Source organism: Lottia gigantea (assembly GCF_000327385.1).
Source record: "Lottia gigantea unplaced genomic scaffold LOTGIsca_13, whole genome shotgun sequence".
NCBI classification, from domain to species: domain Eukaryota; kingdom Metazoa; phylum Mollusca; class Gastropoda; family Lottiidae; genus Lottia; species Lottia gigantea.
The window spans coordinates 2,594,122-2,612,763 of NW_008707425.1; the positions used below are offsets into that span (position 1 = coordinate 2,594,122).

Sequence of the window (18,642 nt, forward strand, 5' to 3'; positions counted from 1 at the left end):
TTTTGGATGACATTTTTATTGTTTGGACTTATTCTACAGTTTTGGGAATTCTTTGAAATTTTCAACAACCACCATCCTTCTATCAAACTAACTGCAAACGTGAGTGACAAAAGCTTGCTCGATACCACTGTCTTATAGGGAGATTCCATAGCAGAAAAAAATAAACTGGATATTAAAGTGTATTTCAAAGAAACTGATACTCATCAACTCTTGCACAAGAGCTCCTTTCACCCATAACATACCTTTTCTGGTATAATTAAGTCACAAGTTTTACGATTTCATCGAATTTGTACAAGATCTTCTGATTTCAACCAAGGCTGAACGATTGTTTTCTCAAAACTGAAAGAGCGCGGGTACTCTAAACGATTTTTACGCAACATAAAAAATTCCACCTTAGCGCAGACTTTATGCCGAAGTACCTCCAGGTTTAAGAAGTGCTCCATGTTTGTCCAGTAGATGCAAAAAATATCCCTTTATATCAGAAACTCATTATTTTGTAAGCAACTCTAGGATTAACCGAATACCCGATCTAGGAACATTTAACAGGTGAACATTCGAATGTAATATTCATGTAATTTAATTTCATGCAAGAAATGCCCCAAACAATATTATGTAGGAGAAACTAAGAATAATTTACGAACTCATTTAAATGCTCATAGGTTGAACATCAAATTAAAGAAAGACAAGCCTATTTCTAATCATTTAAACCTCGACGACCATTCAATAGACGATTTCACCCTAATCCCAATTGAGCGTATAGAAATTGACTTGCCCGAAAATGAAACTACCAAATTCTATTAATCTATAGAAGCCCATTGGATTGAGACATTGAATACAGCAAGACCTATAGGACTAAATATTCATCATACTGTAGACACTCCCTTCCACGAAACCTAATTGGTTTAGCGGTTATTAATGGACTTAATAAATGGTTTCAGTTCATATTTGATGATGTCAAAGTCACATTAAAGGAAATGTTGAAATATCCTTAAAACTTTGAACACTTCTATCAAAGGCACTTTGCCTCGGATGACGCTGATATTTTATTATGTCCGACGGTTGTATTGGTGTCACTGAAAGTTGAGTCTACATTTTTAAAACGTCCTAACATGTGCCCTATTAGAGGCACAGAAATAATTCTTTCGGATTCATAATGCTGAGATCCCGAGCTTTCCAGTGATATATAACATGCATGCAAATTAACAATCTCATTCACTTAACATGGTGCTATTATTAGATAATCGGCTAATTAGATTAACCTAGCTGTCAGCCCCAATAGAAATCAAAGTTTTAGTAGTTTTAAATACACCCTCCCTACATAGGTTTTATGTCCAGTTATAATATTTACATAAGCTCTAGGGGGGTTTGAACGATGTTATACTGTAAATTGAGCGTACGGATTAAAGGTATACCCCCACTTAATTTTCCAACTGTCTTATTTCTTATCCGATTTTCATCAAACTTGAAATGTATGTGTATTATCAAATTCTAAATTTGACGGAATTGTCGAATTTTCGTAGTGCACATGCGCATTACCAACTTTCTTATTTCTTATCCGATTTTCATGAAACTTACTATGTATGTGTATAACCCAATTCTAAATTTGATGGAAATATGTTGTGCGCATGCGCATTCCCAACTTTCTTATTTCTTGTCCGAATTTCATCAAACTTGGTATGTATATGTATAATCCAATTCTAAATCTGATGGAAATATAAAATTTTTGTTGTGCGCATACATTAAACGTATCGTATGACACAACAGTGTTTTTTTTACGTTTTGAGTTCCCTTTCAAAATGGACACTTTTTACTGCTTTCTTTTCGTACTTTCAAAAAAAGTATGAGTTTGTGTCGAGTACTCTGCAGAATAGTTACAAGTTATTAGTTACAACAAGATTAACAATGCATTGGATCTGCATATTCAGTGTTTTAACTAATGAATATAAATTGGAACTATTTTGCAAAAAGGTCAGTGGCACATTGAAAAAATGTGCAAAAAGGTCAGTGGCACATTGAAAAATGTGCAAAAAGTAGATAATTTACTCCAGAAGGCGCAATTTTGAAGCGATTTTGCTCGGGTTTTCAGTTTTAGAATTTCGCACGAATATCCAATGTGATAGCCGTTAAAAAAATTCGAATTTTGAAAATTCATAGCACACATTTTTTGACCGAATTTCGCCAAATTTGACCAACTTTTCTATTTTCTCGGCTATGCGTCCGATTGATTTTGAAATTTCTGGTGCCAAAACAGATCAAAACAGAAAACAAATTGATACACTCAAAATTCTGCATCACTTCCGGTTGGTGTGAAATCAAGTTGCTAGCTTCCGGTTGATCCACTTCCGTTTTTTATGTATGAAGGTCACTGACTTTAAAAAGCAGAGGCATTTACTAGAGACGAAAATTGATAGTTCGGCCGCCATTTTGATTTTTCTAAAATTATTCAACATTTTATTCAGAGATTACGGCTTATCCGATTTTGATGATTTTGGTGTCAAATGAAAGAACACAAAAATTTCAGAAAACTGTAGGAAACCGATTTTTGATTTTTTGCAATTTCCGGTTTAATTTTTTCGAAATTTGAAGGCTCATTTACCATGATGATAATAGCTGACCTTGACCTTTTTATGGCCATTTGACCTTTGAGGTCAAACCACAACTTATGGTTTTATAGGGGTCTAAATATGGCAAATTTTGCACTTTCGCAGTGCTGTATCTCAATCCCTAATTGATTTAGAACACTACCATCTTCAGATGATTTATGTAATTATTTAATGGTTTCAAATACTATCGCACTTGATGATGTCAAAGCCATATTAAAAGAAAAATATTGCAATTTTCTTAAAACTTTGAATGCTTCTATCTCAAGAGCTGCACCTTGGATAATGTTCGTATTTACAGTAATAATAATATTGACCACAGCTGTGAATTGTTCATGCCCGATACATGGTTCCGGTTTTATGAGTGTCACTATAAGTTGAATTTGCTTCTTTAAAGCCTTCTAACAGGTGACCTAATAGAGAAAAAGCAATATTATTTTCGGATTCATAATGCTGAGATCCTGAGCTTTCGAGTGATATATAACATGCATGTAAATCCAAAATCCTATACACTTAACATGGTGCAATTATTGTAGTCTAAATACGCTGTCAGATGCCAGATTTTCATCTTAAAGACACACCCCCTTTTATATTTGTTTAAAACATTTTATGTCCAGTAATGATATATAAATAAGCTCTAGGATGGATTGAACCATGTTATACTGTAATTTGAGCTTACAGAAGTACCTCAAAGGTATACCTCAACTTAATTTCCCAACTTTTTTTTATTTCTTATCCAAATTTCACTAAACTTTGTATGTATGTTTATAATCAAATTCTAAATTAATATACTGAATTTTTGTTGTGCGCATGTGCATTACCAACTTTCTTATTTCTTATCCAAACTTCAAAGTATGTGTATGTGTAATTCGATGGAAATATATAATTTGTGTTGAGTGCATACATTAAACGTATCGTATGACACAAAAGTTTTTTTTTGGACGTTTTGAGTTCCCTTTCAAATTTGATGGAAATATAGAATGTTTGTTGTGCGCATACGCATTACAAATTTTCTTATTTCTTATCCGAATTTCATCAAACTTTGAATGTATGTCTATAGTCCAATTCTAAATTTGATGGAAATATTGAATGTTTGTTGCGCGCATGCGCATTACCAAACTTGGTCTTTATTAATTGACAAACATTCTCTTATTTTTAGTCAATATACTTTAAACTCCACGTACTATCGCAGATTTGCATTTAGAGATGCAAAAAAAGTACTGCATCAGTACTGTTAATAGAACAGTTCTAGTTCGATTTTTACTAACCTTCCTGAGCTTAGACTACAGTAGTTGCAGCAACCATTCAACATTCACGAACCTTAGATATAGGCGACGATGTGCATGAATATATTTTAGGAGTGCCACAGTTCAATATGTGCAAGAATAGAAAATCGGCTCTAGAAGCTATCAGTTAATACTTTGACATTTGACCTCCGACATGTACCTCCGGTTTTTATAGCTGTTCGAAAATGGCCAAATTCGCAAATTTGGACTGCTTTAGCAAGTGACCTAATTAACCTAGAGGGTTAATTTTTTCGGATTCTTAATGTGCTTTCCATGCTCTTTCCAGTGATATATAACAATCGTTTTTCAAAAGCTAAATTGGAATTCGTAATTTTTTCAAATTTGAGTGTTTTTTTTAAAACATTTTTGTCTCTTTGAGCTTGGTGTATGTATATCTTATGACCTATTTGATGTAGAACATAGAAATTTGGAACACAGCTAGACAATTTGAATATGAATGCACCTATGACGAAAAAAGTTTAGGATGGCGTGGTGGGTTGAATTACTAATTGTTTACATTTTGGGGAAGGGGCATAACTCGAATAGGATACATTTGTTCAAAAAGGAACTTTGCACACAATTACCTCATTATTTTGGCCAGTTCGTGTTAATAGGTCAGTTGTTTCAGCTTTAAAGTTCCAAAAAAGGAACGGGCTCTGAAATATCCATATTTTCAATTCTCGATATTGACCTTTATTGACATTTTTTGACCTATATCTTTTGACCTGAAGCTTTAAATTTAGAACATAACATAACATTCAGAATATCAATTACCTTATGCCAAAGAAATTAGGTGGGAGTGGCATATCCTGTTAAATTACTCATTATTGACATTTTTGGCCAGCGGCATAACCCGTAAATAATACATTTATTCTAAATGGAACTTTGCATACAATTATTTCATCTGTTGAGCCACTTTGTCTACGAAGTTCGATTGTTTCAGCATTATAGTTCAAAAAAGGAACGTGTTTTGAAAATTCAAAAGTTTCAATTTTTGACCTTGACCTTTTTTGACCTTGATTTTTGAAGGATCAAAGGTCATTCACATTAGCTATCTATTTAAACTTTTATATTTGCTGTCCCATTTCAACTTCTGGTTTTATAGCCATATATATTTTCAAATTTCGATGACATGTATATCATAACCTTGACTTTTGTTGACTGTCTCCTTTTCAATGTCAGAGGTCATTGATACTTTCATTTTTGAGGTCTGTCTACTTCCGGTATAATAATCTTCCAAAGAATTAAAACTTCTCAACTTTAGACTGTTCTTGCACGTGATGTAATTATCGTAGAAGGTTGATTTTTTCAGAGTCTTTTGCAATTGGCTACATTTGCAAAGTCCCACTCTGTGCCACTTGTAGTTCTATTATTATTATTATCTTTAAAGTAACCAGCATGGTTAACAGATATTTTTCGAATATCATATGTTTGAGGGTTACTAATCGTGGTGTTATTTTACTTACGTGCAGAGAAATGATCTAGTAGCATGATCGATGTTGTCTTTTCTCTCTCCGGATCCTAGTCTGATAAATACTGATAAGTAATCATAGTAGCTGTTAAATTGGGCATAACATGGCATTAAAGCTGAAGTATTTGTTAAACAGTCAAGGTGGGAAACGACTTCTATACCTGAAAAGTGAACAGTAATTGATGTTGACTGGGTAAAATGGGGTTCTTTCTTTTCTGTTCCTGATCGGAATAGTGAATACAAAATATGGCAAGAAGTGTGCTATGAAGCAAATATGCAATTCTTCCAAACCATTAGCCAAAATGTTTTCTATTTCCACACGTTAAATTATATTTCAGTTCACAAGCATAACGTGCACATTTGAAATTGGATTTTCCTCAAAATCTTACGAACTGGATGATCGATACTCATACAGCCCACTCTTCTGCTATATCACATGCTATATAGCTTGGCTGGAAATGCTGACGGACTTAGATGTTCGGATCAAATGAAATGAAATGAAATGAATGGGGTTTTACGTCCTACTCTTCTGCACCTTGTGAGCTAATGAAGACGGGCAACGCCATGAAGGGTGCCATGAGGGAAATTTTGCCAGGACAGCGGCATTAGCCTGCTTTTTTTTCGATTTCTGTAACTGTCGAGGGATCTTTAACGTGCACAGCCTGTAGCACACGGGGCCTCGGTTTATTGTCCCATCCGAACGACTAGTCGCTTTTTCCATGTCAGCCCCTCTTACCTGCATCACTGACAGGGGGAAACCGGGTTGAAAAATCCGAAGGTATTATCTCGACCTATGCCGGGATTGAACCCTGAACCTTCAGGTTAGCGAGCAAGCGTCTAACTCACTGAGCCACCGCAACTCCCCGATGTTCGGATCAAAGTTGTTACTGGATGACAAAAACTTGTGAGGTATTGGGAGAAAAAGTTACTCAATTAATAATCGATACAGATAAGCGTATTCAAAATATATCTCCAGATTTGCCTTTGAGATTGTGAAGGAAAACTGGTTATCAACAAACCTGTTAAGTTGTTACATAACCCTGTGTAAGCTTCGGTTACGGTCTCAACATCAAATAATGGCTTCAATAATGACATAGTTTTCTCTTTTTTAGAGTTGAAACTTTTATATACACAGTCTATAAACTCATTTCTTGCACTGAAAAACAAAATACAAATACGTCTTGATAAATCCTGACATTTTAACCAACTTCGATTCTATATCTTATGGAAAATGTGCATGAATTGTGAGAAAAATAGATGATTTTTTGTTCTTTCCGCGACTCTCTCCCAATACAGTGGGTAGGCCTATGTAATTTTAAACTCCCCACATTTCCTTTCTGGACCAATTCGGAGAGTTCGGAAATTCTGAATTTTACACCAACCGTCTCTGATACTATCACAAATGAATGCCGAAAGTCCCAATCTAGCCACTTTCCAGCCACAACAGTTTCACGCCTGAGCCTTGATAGTACCACTATTACCGGTTCGTGTTACGTTATCGCCAAGATGGAGACAAAAACATTTGCGCTTATTGCGTTCATGTAGATGTTATTACGCTTGTCCAAAGAAATTCCCGATTCTATGGTGATCTCCAAGGCGATTATTGGCGACATTTGCGCTCATGGTATAGGTCTGGTGATTTCCTTAAGCTTATACCACGCTCGTTCTATCTCCGATTTTTGAGAATCGTGATGGTATCCCGATTATTACATCCTTCGAACTTCGAATTTCACTTTCTATTTCTATATGTCTTTTCTATATATGGAAAAGAAAAGACGAAATGAAATAATTCTGGCTAATATAGATTTGATCGCGAACCTGTCCGTCTAATTTGTTGGTTTAAACATATTTTATTATTTCAAACAAAAGGATAAGGGCAAATTATAAAATCTATAAACCTTCTCCTATAGTGAGATGAAAAATTAGAAATTCAAACAATATGTAATAGATAGCTTGCGTTGCAAGGTAACATACGCCCACTGGCAGCTGTCAGAAATAATAAAATAGTCTTTAGTAACTAAAGTACGAATTTTCTCATATTGAAGATATTATTTATGCTGAATAATTCCACAAAATTTTTTAAAATCAATATCAATAACGCAATGTTACAACCTAAAATTCCAAATACAACAAACAATTAAATCACACAGCTCTAATCAAGGGCAAAAAACAACTTGTGACGCGTGTTTACAAAGTCAAGGGCAATAACTCAAAAAATGTTCATCAAAAATATCTCTTGTTAGAACTTGTCCGAGATCTTATCAATTTCAATGATCACACCAAGTTTCATCAGAATCGGTTGAAAACCTTAGCTTCTATTGTGCTCACGAACAAATTTTGACGCGTTTTTGCAAAGTCAAGGGCAATAACTCGAAAACCGTTCATCGAAAATGCATCAAGTTAGAACTTGTCCGAGATAATTCCAATGATCACAACAAGTTTCATCAGAATCGGTTGAAAACTGTAGCGTCAATCCTGCTCAAGAACCTTTTTTTTAACAAATATTGACGCGTTTTTACAAAGTCAAGGGCAATAACTCAAAAACCGTTCATCGAAAATGAGTCAAATTAGAACTTGTCCGAGATCTTATCAATTCCAATGATCACACCAAGTTTCAACAGAATCGGTTGAAAACTGTAGCGTCAATCTTGCTCACGAACTATTTTTAACAAATTTTGACGCGTTTTTACAAATTCAAGGGCAATAACTCAAAAACCGTTCATCAGAAATGCGTCAAGTTACAACTTGTCCGAGATCTTATCAATTCCAATGATCTCACCAAGTTTCATCAGAATCGGTTGAAAAATGTAGCTTCAATCCTGCTCACAAACAATTTTTAACAAATTTCAAGGCGTTCTAAGTCAGGGCAATATCTCAAAAAGCGTTCATTGAAAATATGTCAAATTCGAACTTGATCGAGATATTATCAATCTAAAGCATCACACCAAGTTTTATCAAAATCAGATAAAAACTGTAGTCTCTATAGTGCTCACAAGAAATGTTGACGGACGGACCTACGGACAGGGGCGACGATAATATACGACCATATATTCATGTGGGCGTATAATGAGCCATTATGAATTATAAAATGAACATAAATACAAGAAAATTGAACTTATTTACAATTCAATTATAAATATGTACATAATATGTAAACATGGTGGCAAAAAGGGTGCAATATCTTATCCTACTATTAAAGTGGTGGATGAATGAAATGAAATTCTGAACTGCTATAAAAAAAACATTCACAGAGTTTGGAAAGAAAGTGTTGCCATGAAGTAGAATTTGTAATCTAGATGTCATAGGGTAGGTGGTTTAAGAAAATAATTTGTTAAATATTATTGTGCATGGAGGTAAATATGTTCTGCAATTAAAAAAGTAGTGATAGATATCTTCAACATTTTGAGTACAACTAAACATAGGATACCTGATAATATTACGTCTGAAAAGATGATGATGAATATCGTAATCGGAGAATACATAGATTTCATGGCCCTAGATCCCTATAGTTACGTAATTTGGACTTAAATGAAATCAATTTTTTGAAACTTAAATTGATATCAGCGTTCAATTGACTGTGGGTAAGGTTTCTGTATTTGTTTATTGTCTTTGGAAAATATGAACGTTGTTTAATTGTCAGGCGTGAATTAGGTATTGAAATATTATGTTTCGGGAAGGGAATAAAGTTATGAATTTAAAGGAATATTGTCACGAAGGAAGGATGGAGAGGGTACATTTAGGATCTTATGTAGTAAGCACAATCGCCTTGTTTTCCGTAAGTCAGCAAGCGGATGTAAGTCCGATTCTTGATAAAGAGCATACCTTGGAGTATATATTGTTGCACCAGATACGATAAGCGCGGATTTCAATTGAAGGAGTTCAGTACTATAAGAATTAGAATCAGTACATACCATTCGTCGCAGGCATATTATAGAGACGGACGAATACAGTAGAAACTGTATTAAGAGACCACGCAAGGGAAAATTCAAAAACGGCCTCTTACTGGAGGTGGTCTCTTATGAGAGAATTGAGTTGGCAGAAACAATTTCATTCATTTCCTTTATTTCATTCTATGTATTAGAAATACATGTATACAAAATAACAATATAACATTATAAATATTATTTACATTTTTTTAATTAGGAAATCTTGTATAGAAGTTTGTCGGTTACTTCTATTAATTTTTATTAACTGTTATATCTTTTAAATCCATAATTGTATGCAGCATCCTTAAATCTGAATTTTCCTCTGCATACCTTTTAACTCTTATCACAAAAGTATCAATTTCATCTAGGGTAATTAAAGTTTCATTCATTGTACTAGTGTCAATATTTGTTTCCGGATCCCTATCTGTATCAAGTGTGTAACTTATTTTAAGACGTTTGTGACAGACAATAAATGATATAATTTAACTGCAGCTTGTTTAATTAGATGATCTATTCCATTTCAAGTCAGATTCTACTATAATACCTAAATGTTTATGATTTTCGAATTTGTCAAATATTTATCAGTAAATTTTATGTTAAGGATACGTTACGGATTCGTTACTGAATATCATTAAGGATGTTTTTGTTGAAGTGTACAAATTAAATAGTTTAATTGTATAAGTATGGTTTAATTAGCACAGTATCAACTAATAGTCACATTTCACTGCCTCTATTTCTTTACTCTATCTTTCTCTGTCTCTGAGTTCTCTTCACCTCAGATTATCTTTTCCTAGCTCTGAACTCTTTTTGAATAGTGTTTTCTGGTTGGCAACTTTGTCATTCAGTATTAGTTTTGTCAGACTGATGGTATTGGTGTAGGAAAATATATATAATTTACATTGAATCTTCTTCAATGTTGTAATGGATAGTATAGTTTACTGTTTTCCTGGTTTTATATTATTTCCATATATTCTTGGGATTTGGATTGATCTTGTTCAAGGTATGTTACATTTTAGTTATCTTTTGGTAGCTTTGTTTATCCTGGTTACCAGGGTGGCAGCCTTGTTGTATTTTGCAAGTTTTATATCTTATAGTATCTTTTATGTCTTATAAATTACATTACATATATATTCTCTTTCATTATTACACTTAACTATTCCTACTAAATTACATACAATGTACTCCAACTCTTTTAAACATCTTATTTGCAGATCCTACACCTCTGGTTAGGTACTTTCCCTCCCATTGGTTTATTATTTTAAAACCCCTCTACAGGGTAGGTTAAGTCATTAATATATATTTATATTGTTTTACATTTATTAAATACTCATTATGATTGTCCTTAAAGATTGTAACTGTGCAAAATGGTGCCTTTACATTTCATATATTTCATATTTATTAGTTTTAGGCTATATTGAATTTTTGCATAGTTGGTGTTAGTTTTTTATTATTTTTATAGTTAGTAATCATAATCTTTGTACTTTCAGGGTTTTTGTTGTATGTTAATAATAAACATCTAGTCCATAGAACCCTCGGTGTGATTATTTCTACCCTTAACCCCCACCCAACAACATTTGGAGCCTGTTACAGACTAGACTCATTTACTGTGTTCAGAAGTTGACGAGTTATGTCCCTTTAGTTTAATCTTTGTTAAATAAGTTAGTTTTTAGTTTTAGTCCATATCACCCATATACGTCGGTCGGTCCGTCCACAATTGCTCGTAAACACTCTACAAGACACAATTCTTGACGGATTTTGACAAAACTTGGTATGAGTGTTCGTAATCACCCAACAATGAACCCTATTGAAAATCAGAAGAATCGAAAAATATTAAGTATAAGTTATTGCCCTTGTTCTTGAAAACGCGTTCAATTTTTAGCTCGTAAGCACTTTAGAAGGGACAATTCTTGACGGATTTTAACGAAACTTGGCATGAGTGTTTGTAATCAACCAAGGATAAACCCTAATGAAAAAGAAGAATCGAAAAATATTTAGTATGAGTTATTGCGCGTTCAATTTTTAGCTCGTAAACACTCAAGAAGGCACAATTCTTGTGGATTTGTCTAACTGCCTATAAGGACCCACTCAAACTCTTGATCAACCAGTCAATAACAGCAACAATCAAAACGGTCAAGTAACTACTCAAGTCAAGCTACCGAAATTAGATCTTCCTAAGTTTGATGGTGATGTTTTATCCTGGCAACCATTTTATCAGTCTATCAAGGTATCCATTATTGAGAATAATTCCTTAGCCGACGTTCAGAAGCTAGAGTACCTCGTCAGATGTTTAAAAGGAAAACCAGCAGAATGTGTCAAGAGTTTTTCAATGGTTACAGAAAATTATACACCCGTATTGGAAACATTTACTAACAGATTTGGTCAACAGAAGTCTAATGGTAATGATGTTTCACAGAAAAGATCTACGACTGCATCTACCAAAATGCAAGCTGTGACATGCCCTATATGTAATAAGTCACATCAAATTCAGAACTGCATTGGATTTCTGACGTCTCCTGTTCGAGAAAGACATCAACGCATATTAGATAAACGTTTATGCTTTTTATGCCTTGATCCAGGCCACACCTCAAGTGAATGTCAGAGTTCGATGTGTCAACATTGCAGTGGGCGACACAACAGCTTACTTCATCTTGACAGCTACGTCAGCAAGGATTCTTTGAGTAACCAAACGACAATTGCATCCCATGTCTCTTCTCAAATTACAGCCACCTCCAGTTTTACATCAGATCAATCTGGACAGATTGTACTCTAGACCGCTCCAGCTGTCTTGCATGGTTCGAATGGTACGTCGAAAGTAGTACGATGCTTCTTTGATCAAGGTTCCCTACGATCTTTCATCAAACAGGACATAGTGAATGAGTTAGGACTTACAGGCGAGAATGTTAAAATAACTGTCACTGGTTTTGAAGGCAGATCGGGAAGGTTATCTTCCAGACAAAGAGTTAAGATTTCATTATCAAGTTTAAATCAAGTTAATGTGAAGATCCCTATTGAAGTTTTGACTACGAACATTATTTGTCAACCAACGGAAGAGGTGCAAGTTCAACCGTCTAAATGGAATCATCTTAAAGATATCAAGTTTGTAGATGATTTTCCACGACCTGAACAAGAAATTGATGTGTTGATTGGATTAGTTTATTTTTATGGTTTTGGTACGCCAGATATAGTAAGAGGTGACCAATTTCAACCGGTAGCAGTTCGTTCAGTCTTAGGATGGTTATTTTGTGGACATGCTTCCAAAAATACAAGAAAACAGAGCTCAACACTCATTTCTATGAATATCCAGGTTCAAAGTGATACTGACTTCAATGACATTCTTCAGAAGTTCTGGGACATAGAATCATTAGGCATCAAAAGTGATGAAAATCCAGTTTGAACAATAGAGCATGGGTTATTTGATAATTTCCAGAAATCAGTCTCAATTCGAGAAGGAAAAAATGAAGTTATATCCCCCTGAAGAATAATTATAATCGTGCAGTCAAGCGCTTAGTTAGTTTGGAGCGAAAATTGTTTAGGGATCCAGGTAAAGCACATGTTTATCAAGAAGCTATTGAGAAATATTTAGTAGAAGAGTTTTCTGAAGAAGTTCCTACGGACGAATTGATACCAAATGATGATCGTCCAATATTTTATTTGCCTCATCATGCTATCTTCAGAGACGATAAGAGTGCATCCAAAGTTAGAATTGTATTTGATGGATCGTCCAATGATGAATTTGGTACGTCTTTGCACCATTCACAGAAAGATCTAAGATCATGTTTCAGTCTTTATGGTCTAGGTTTAGATTTGGATGATGTTCATCCAGGTGAACCTATTCACCCTAAATTTCATTAAATTAAACGAAAAAAGCATATTAAAAATATTAAAAAGCATATAAAATAACTTCCTTGTTTCGCTCAACATCCGGTTTTTTAATAGCCTCGTTTTAAATAATGTCATTTTTAGTCTAGAAACTTCTAGAAGGAAGATAACACTTTTTTTGGAGAAAAAAACAGACCACAATTTCTTCGTTAAATTAACTCATTTAAAAATAGGATGAGTTTAATTCTAAAACACGAACAACACAAATTCGAAGATTATTCGGGCGACGGTATGTTTTCATCAATATTTTCTCTAGGTAAAACAATAATTCCAAAAGGAGCTAGCTTTGTTTCAAACAACAAATCACTTATTTCATCCGAGGCTAAAGCCGTTGGCTCAATCGCGGAAGCGGGAAAGAGTATAAGCGACACAGTGAAACAATCTAACGAGTTGAAAGAATTACAACTAATAAGAGATCTGCGAAACAGGAGGTAAGAAGAAAGGAAAGGAAAAAATGATTATCGCTCACTCTCCAAAACCTTATTTTGGTTCAGGAGATATACAAAAATCATTATGTTCTCTTCCTGGATTACCATGGGCAAATATCCCAGAGAAAAACATCTTCCCGGTCATAATTACACTGGTCCAGGTACCAGGTTAGATCTGCGATTAGACAAAAACGATAAACCCAAACCTGGTAAAGAACCAGTCAATAGAGTTGACGCCGCCGCGCTTAAACACGACATACTATAGAGAAACAAAGACATAAACTTCAGACACGAAGCAGACAGACAAATGATAATCGAACTTGAAAATATTCCAAATCCAACTTTCAAAGGGAGAATGCAAAGGGTTCTGATCATAAAACTGTTAAAAGCAAAGATGAAATTGGGTATGGGATTAGCGAATGAAATTCATAAAGAATTTAGAAAAACTAAAAACTTTTTAAAAGAAAAAGTATTTGAAAAAGATGAAATATGGTCAGCCGATTTAATTAATATGCCAGTCGAAAGAGGATATAAATATTGCTTAACAGTTATAGATTTGTATACGAGATATGCTTGGGTTATTCCTTTAAAATACAAAACAGGATTATCAGTTAAACACGCATTTGAAACGATTATGAAACAATCTAACCGACATACAGAAAAACTACGGTTAGATAAAGGAAGTGAATTTTATAACAAAAATATGAAATCTCTTGGATTTGAAATTTACAGCACGCATTAAGCTGTACTTATTGAGAGATATAATAGAACTCTAAAAAATAAATTATTCAAAAAGTTCACGGAATTTAAATCTCAAAAATAACTTAAAATATTACCAGAGGTTGTAGATGAATACAATAACAAAATTCATTCATCTATAGGTGTCACACCAACACAAGCCACAAATAATCCAAATATTATAAAGTCAATTAACGCACAACATAACTACGAAAATGAAATAAATAATTTAAATATTAAACCCAAATTTAAAGTTGGAGATGGAGTTCGTATTTTCAAATATAAAAGTAAATTCGAAAAAGGTTACGTTGGATATTGGACAAACGAAATGTTCATCGTTGATAAAGTAAACACCACATCACCTCCAACATATGAATTAATCGACCAAGACAAAGAACAAATCATAGGTAGGTTTTATCAAAACGAACTTCAAAAAACCGACTTTTAAAAATGAATATCTTTCTCGATAAATATGGAACTGATACAACCACAAACTTTCAACTTATGAGATGGGCGAATGAGTTAAATATATCACCGTTTTATTATTTTATGAGAGATGAAATAAATAATCTCAAATATAAGAAAGGTAAATTTTATGCTATAACAAATATACATACTTCCGATCAAAAAGGAGTTCATCATTCTGCTTATACAAAGACTCTTCAAATATTTCTTCGATTCCTTTGAATTAGAACCAACTGAAGAGATAATGAAATTGACTAATCAACCAATCAAATGTTCAACATTTCAAATTCAATTACCGGGACAAAAGTCTTGTGGATAGCTTTCACTTTGGGTTTTATATCAGTTGAGTTTAGGAAAACATTTTTAACTTAATAAAAATGGGGAACAAGTTTGGATTAGGTTCTTTATCTTTAGAAACTAAAAAACCTAACACTACAACATGGATAATAAAGCAAAACTTTACTTTGTGGATCAAATCGGAGACACTCTTCAAGGTTATTTAGATATGAACAATTTCAAAAATCTCCGGAAAATGATAATGACGCTGTTCACAAGAAATATTTACGAGAACAAATAAATTCAATTGAACTTGAAGTAAATAAAAACTATTTAGAAGATAAAATAAGTAATGTTAAAAGATTCTTCAAACGTCAACTAAATAATAAAAATTTGGTTAATGAAACTAAATTACAACAAGAGGTAACAATTGGTCAACGTAGTGAACAAAACTGAGTTACAAAATTTAATTTCATTAATATCTAAATCAAAACAAAAATTAGACATTCAACAATTAATAGATAACATTCCAGGTGAAAATGAAGATACGTTTCAACAGGAATTAAATGCTCTGGAAACTAAACTTAATAGTGAATTACAAACTAAGAAATATTAAACAACAAATACAAAACATAGATGATAGCGAAATTAAAACCTATATTCAACAACAAATACAAAACATTGATGATAGTGTTATTCAACAACAGAAAACCACTATTAACGAAGTTTTGAAACAGGAAAAAAATATAGCGGCATTAGAAAAGAATCTCAAGAAAGAAAATAAATCATATTATTTCAATCTTCCATTTGGAAATTTGAGTTCTGATGATGCTTCTATTACTGATAATATTGATAGATCAAAAGAGTATGAATATAAAAAATATGGATTTACAGCTAATATAAGAGTATATTCTCCAGATTTAATCTTCCCCTTTAAAATATTTAATTCTCAATTTCTTTTCCGAGAAAAAATAGTAATTGAAATAACTTTTCCTATACAAGTAAAAGTTGATTCAATATTCTTCAGACAAATATCGGCATATAGTTCTCCTCGTCAATTTTAACGCTCGTAAAGTTCTTCAGTTTATCAATGGCAGAGAAAATGTAGAAACTAAAGAATTAGAAATTAACGACGAAAATAGCAAGTTTAATCACTTATATGAAATTAAAACGAGTGGAAAATATATATTTAGGATAAGAATGTTATCATACCAGATAAAAAAAATGATATTTTTATATTGAGTGAATTTGATATGATATTGAAAACGGAAACTCCACTACCAATGATTTTTATTGGACACTCATTACTCCAACCAAGAGATTCAACAAAGAGTTATGAGTTTTTACCAGCAACAGATTTTGAATACGTAAAACTATATTTTGTTAATAATGATAATATATTTACCTCAATTGATATTCATAAAAGTCATCAAGAACAAAATTTTAATGATTAAGATTAATGATTCGAAATAACAATTATCGTTAGTAACTGTAAAAGTTGTTATTAACACACAATAGCTTTATCACAAATTCATTTAATTTAATTACCTAAAAAATGGAACTAGAAAGCAGACAAAACTACATGATAGAAAAACAAAAGGAACTAAAAAAAAAACTAAAACACTTTAACAAATGCAGAAAAATGTGGAGTAGAATTGATTCTGTTTTCAAAACATTAAGCACAGTTCTAACAGTAGGGAAAACGGTGGCAACAGCCGTAACCGGTGGATTAATGCTTCCAATAATTGTCCCAACTGTATTAGCCGCGTTCACTGCCGTTCAAACTTCATCTTGTGGATTGATTACTTTACTTTGATCAAAATAGAAATCTCATTATAAAAAGAAAACAGAAATTTTAAACATATATGTTAATGAATTATTCATATTTTTCGAAAGATCGAGAGAAGATAAGAACATAACCATTGAAGTATTTGAAGAATTCAATGAAATTTTAGATAAATTTGATGTAGAAAATAAAAGTGAAAAATTCCTAGTTAAAAATAGTTACTTAAAAAATATGAAATAAATTGAAATTTTAGACGATGAAACATTCATATCAAATGTGCTTTTTTCTAATGTTATTAACCTTATTTCTAATAAATTTATAACATTTAAAGGGCAAATTGAATTAGATAGAGAGATAATTCAAGATGGAGGACACAAACAAAACATGCAATTTGTAGGTTTTAATGCCAAAACTTTTCACAATTTCTTCGCAACAGTGGATGTAAAATCGGATGCTTCTGATTGGTATTTCTCAGGAAAAATCATACGTAAAAACAATTTCAAAGAAATAAAAAGATCAAAAAAGGGTAGTGGTACCACCCTACTCAAAATGATAAATGAATATGCTGGTATAAATTGTTTCATACCAGGCGATGGACACTGCTTTGTAAAGTGCGTAAATTGTGTTTTAAACAAAGACTACACAAAAGAATGTCAAGATTTCATCAACAGTTTTTCAAAATCAAACCGAAAAGGAGTTATGACAACTGCTAGAATCTGTGAATTCAATAAGAAATTTAACACTTACTTTCAAATTTATATGCCCAAACATAGATATTTTCAACCAAAGAAAGTATCCGAGGAATTAAATTGGGTATTTTACTTACATAAATCGCATTTCTGTCTCATCTCATTGTCTTATAGTGTTCCAGAAGAATTTATAATAAATTAATGAATATAGTAGAAATATTTGTGGGTAAAGATTGCATCGATCAAATGTTGCAACGTTTAGGAAAAATAGATCAAAAAAGATGAACATTAATTTCTCATAACGGTAGCGGTTTTGATAACTGGATCGTGCTTAAAAATGCGAAAAAAACTAACGCAATGTCCACTAGTAACAGCTAGAGGCATTCTGTCTCTACCTTAAACTAATTCATTCACCGATGAATATTTACAGAAAAAATGGAAAAGACAAAAACAAATAATGGGCAACTCTAATTATTTGCAAAATATTAATTTCATATGTTCCTATCAACATGAAAAATCTAGTTTGGCGGCTCATCTAATCTACCAATGAATTTGAGAAAGATCACTGATATCAATATTGCAAAATACACCGAATATAATTGGGAATCTTTAAGACACGAATGGAAACCTTGCGCTAAAAGAGATACGTTATGTCTTGGAGTTTATTTGATAAAATATAACAAAGTTATGAAAGAAGTTGTATTTCAGAATATTTCCAATAATCTAACGGCTCCTTCTTTATCTTTAAAGGGTTGGTATTATTTGTATCATTACCATAAAGAAATGGTTGAAGAAGAATGGTATGAAACTACTAGAATGGTTCCGAAATACACCGAAAAAGAAAACGTAGAAAAAGTTTGCTCACATACACACCCTTTTATAAGACATTTTATCAGACAATCCATTAAAGGAGGAAGAGTTTCGGCAAATCGAAAATCATTTGAAACGAATAAAATGGATAAAATTTGTAATGTATTAAAGGAATACACATAACTCGATAGTAGTAATATAATTGATTTATTTAAAGAATATAGTAAAAGTAAAAAAGATAAAACGGAAGTTAATTCAAAACTTAAAAAAATAAAATGTACTAAACTA

General features: G+C 32.7%; 2 protein-coding genes across 2 annotated transcripts; one reads left to right on the plus strand and one right to left on the minus strand.

The window, feature by feature from the left end:
• Positions 1–5,348: 5,348 nt before the first annotated feature.
• LOTGIDRAFT_157249 (hypothetical protein) lies at positions 5,349–9,672 on the minus strand (the record flags this gene model as incomplete). The annotated part of the gene is made up of 3 exons (XM_009049010.1): positions 5,349–5,518; positions 6,377–6,513; positions 9,614–9,672. The coding sequence occupies 3 exons, from the start codon at positions 9,670–9,672 to the stop codon at positions 5,349–5,351; spliced, it is 366 nt and encodes a 121-aa protein (XP_009047258.1).
• A 3,664-nt stretch (positions 9,673–13,336) lies between these two features.
• Positions 13,337–15,685, plus strand: LOTGIDRAFT_157250 (hypothetical protein; the record flags this gene model as incomplete). The annotated part of the gene is made up of 4 exons (XM_009049011.1): positions 13,337–13,593; positions 13,657–13,799; positions 14,583–14,735; positions 15,603–15,685. 4 exons carry the CDS (start codon positions 13,337–13,339, stop codon positions 15,683–15,685), a joined length of 636 nt encoding a protein of 211 aa, XP_009047259.1.
• Between the last annotated feature and the right edge of the window lie 2,957 nt (positions 15,686–18,642).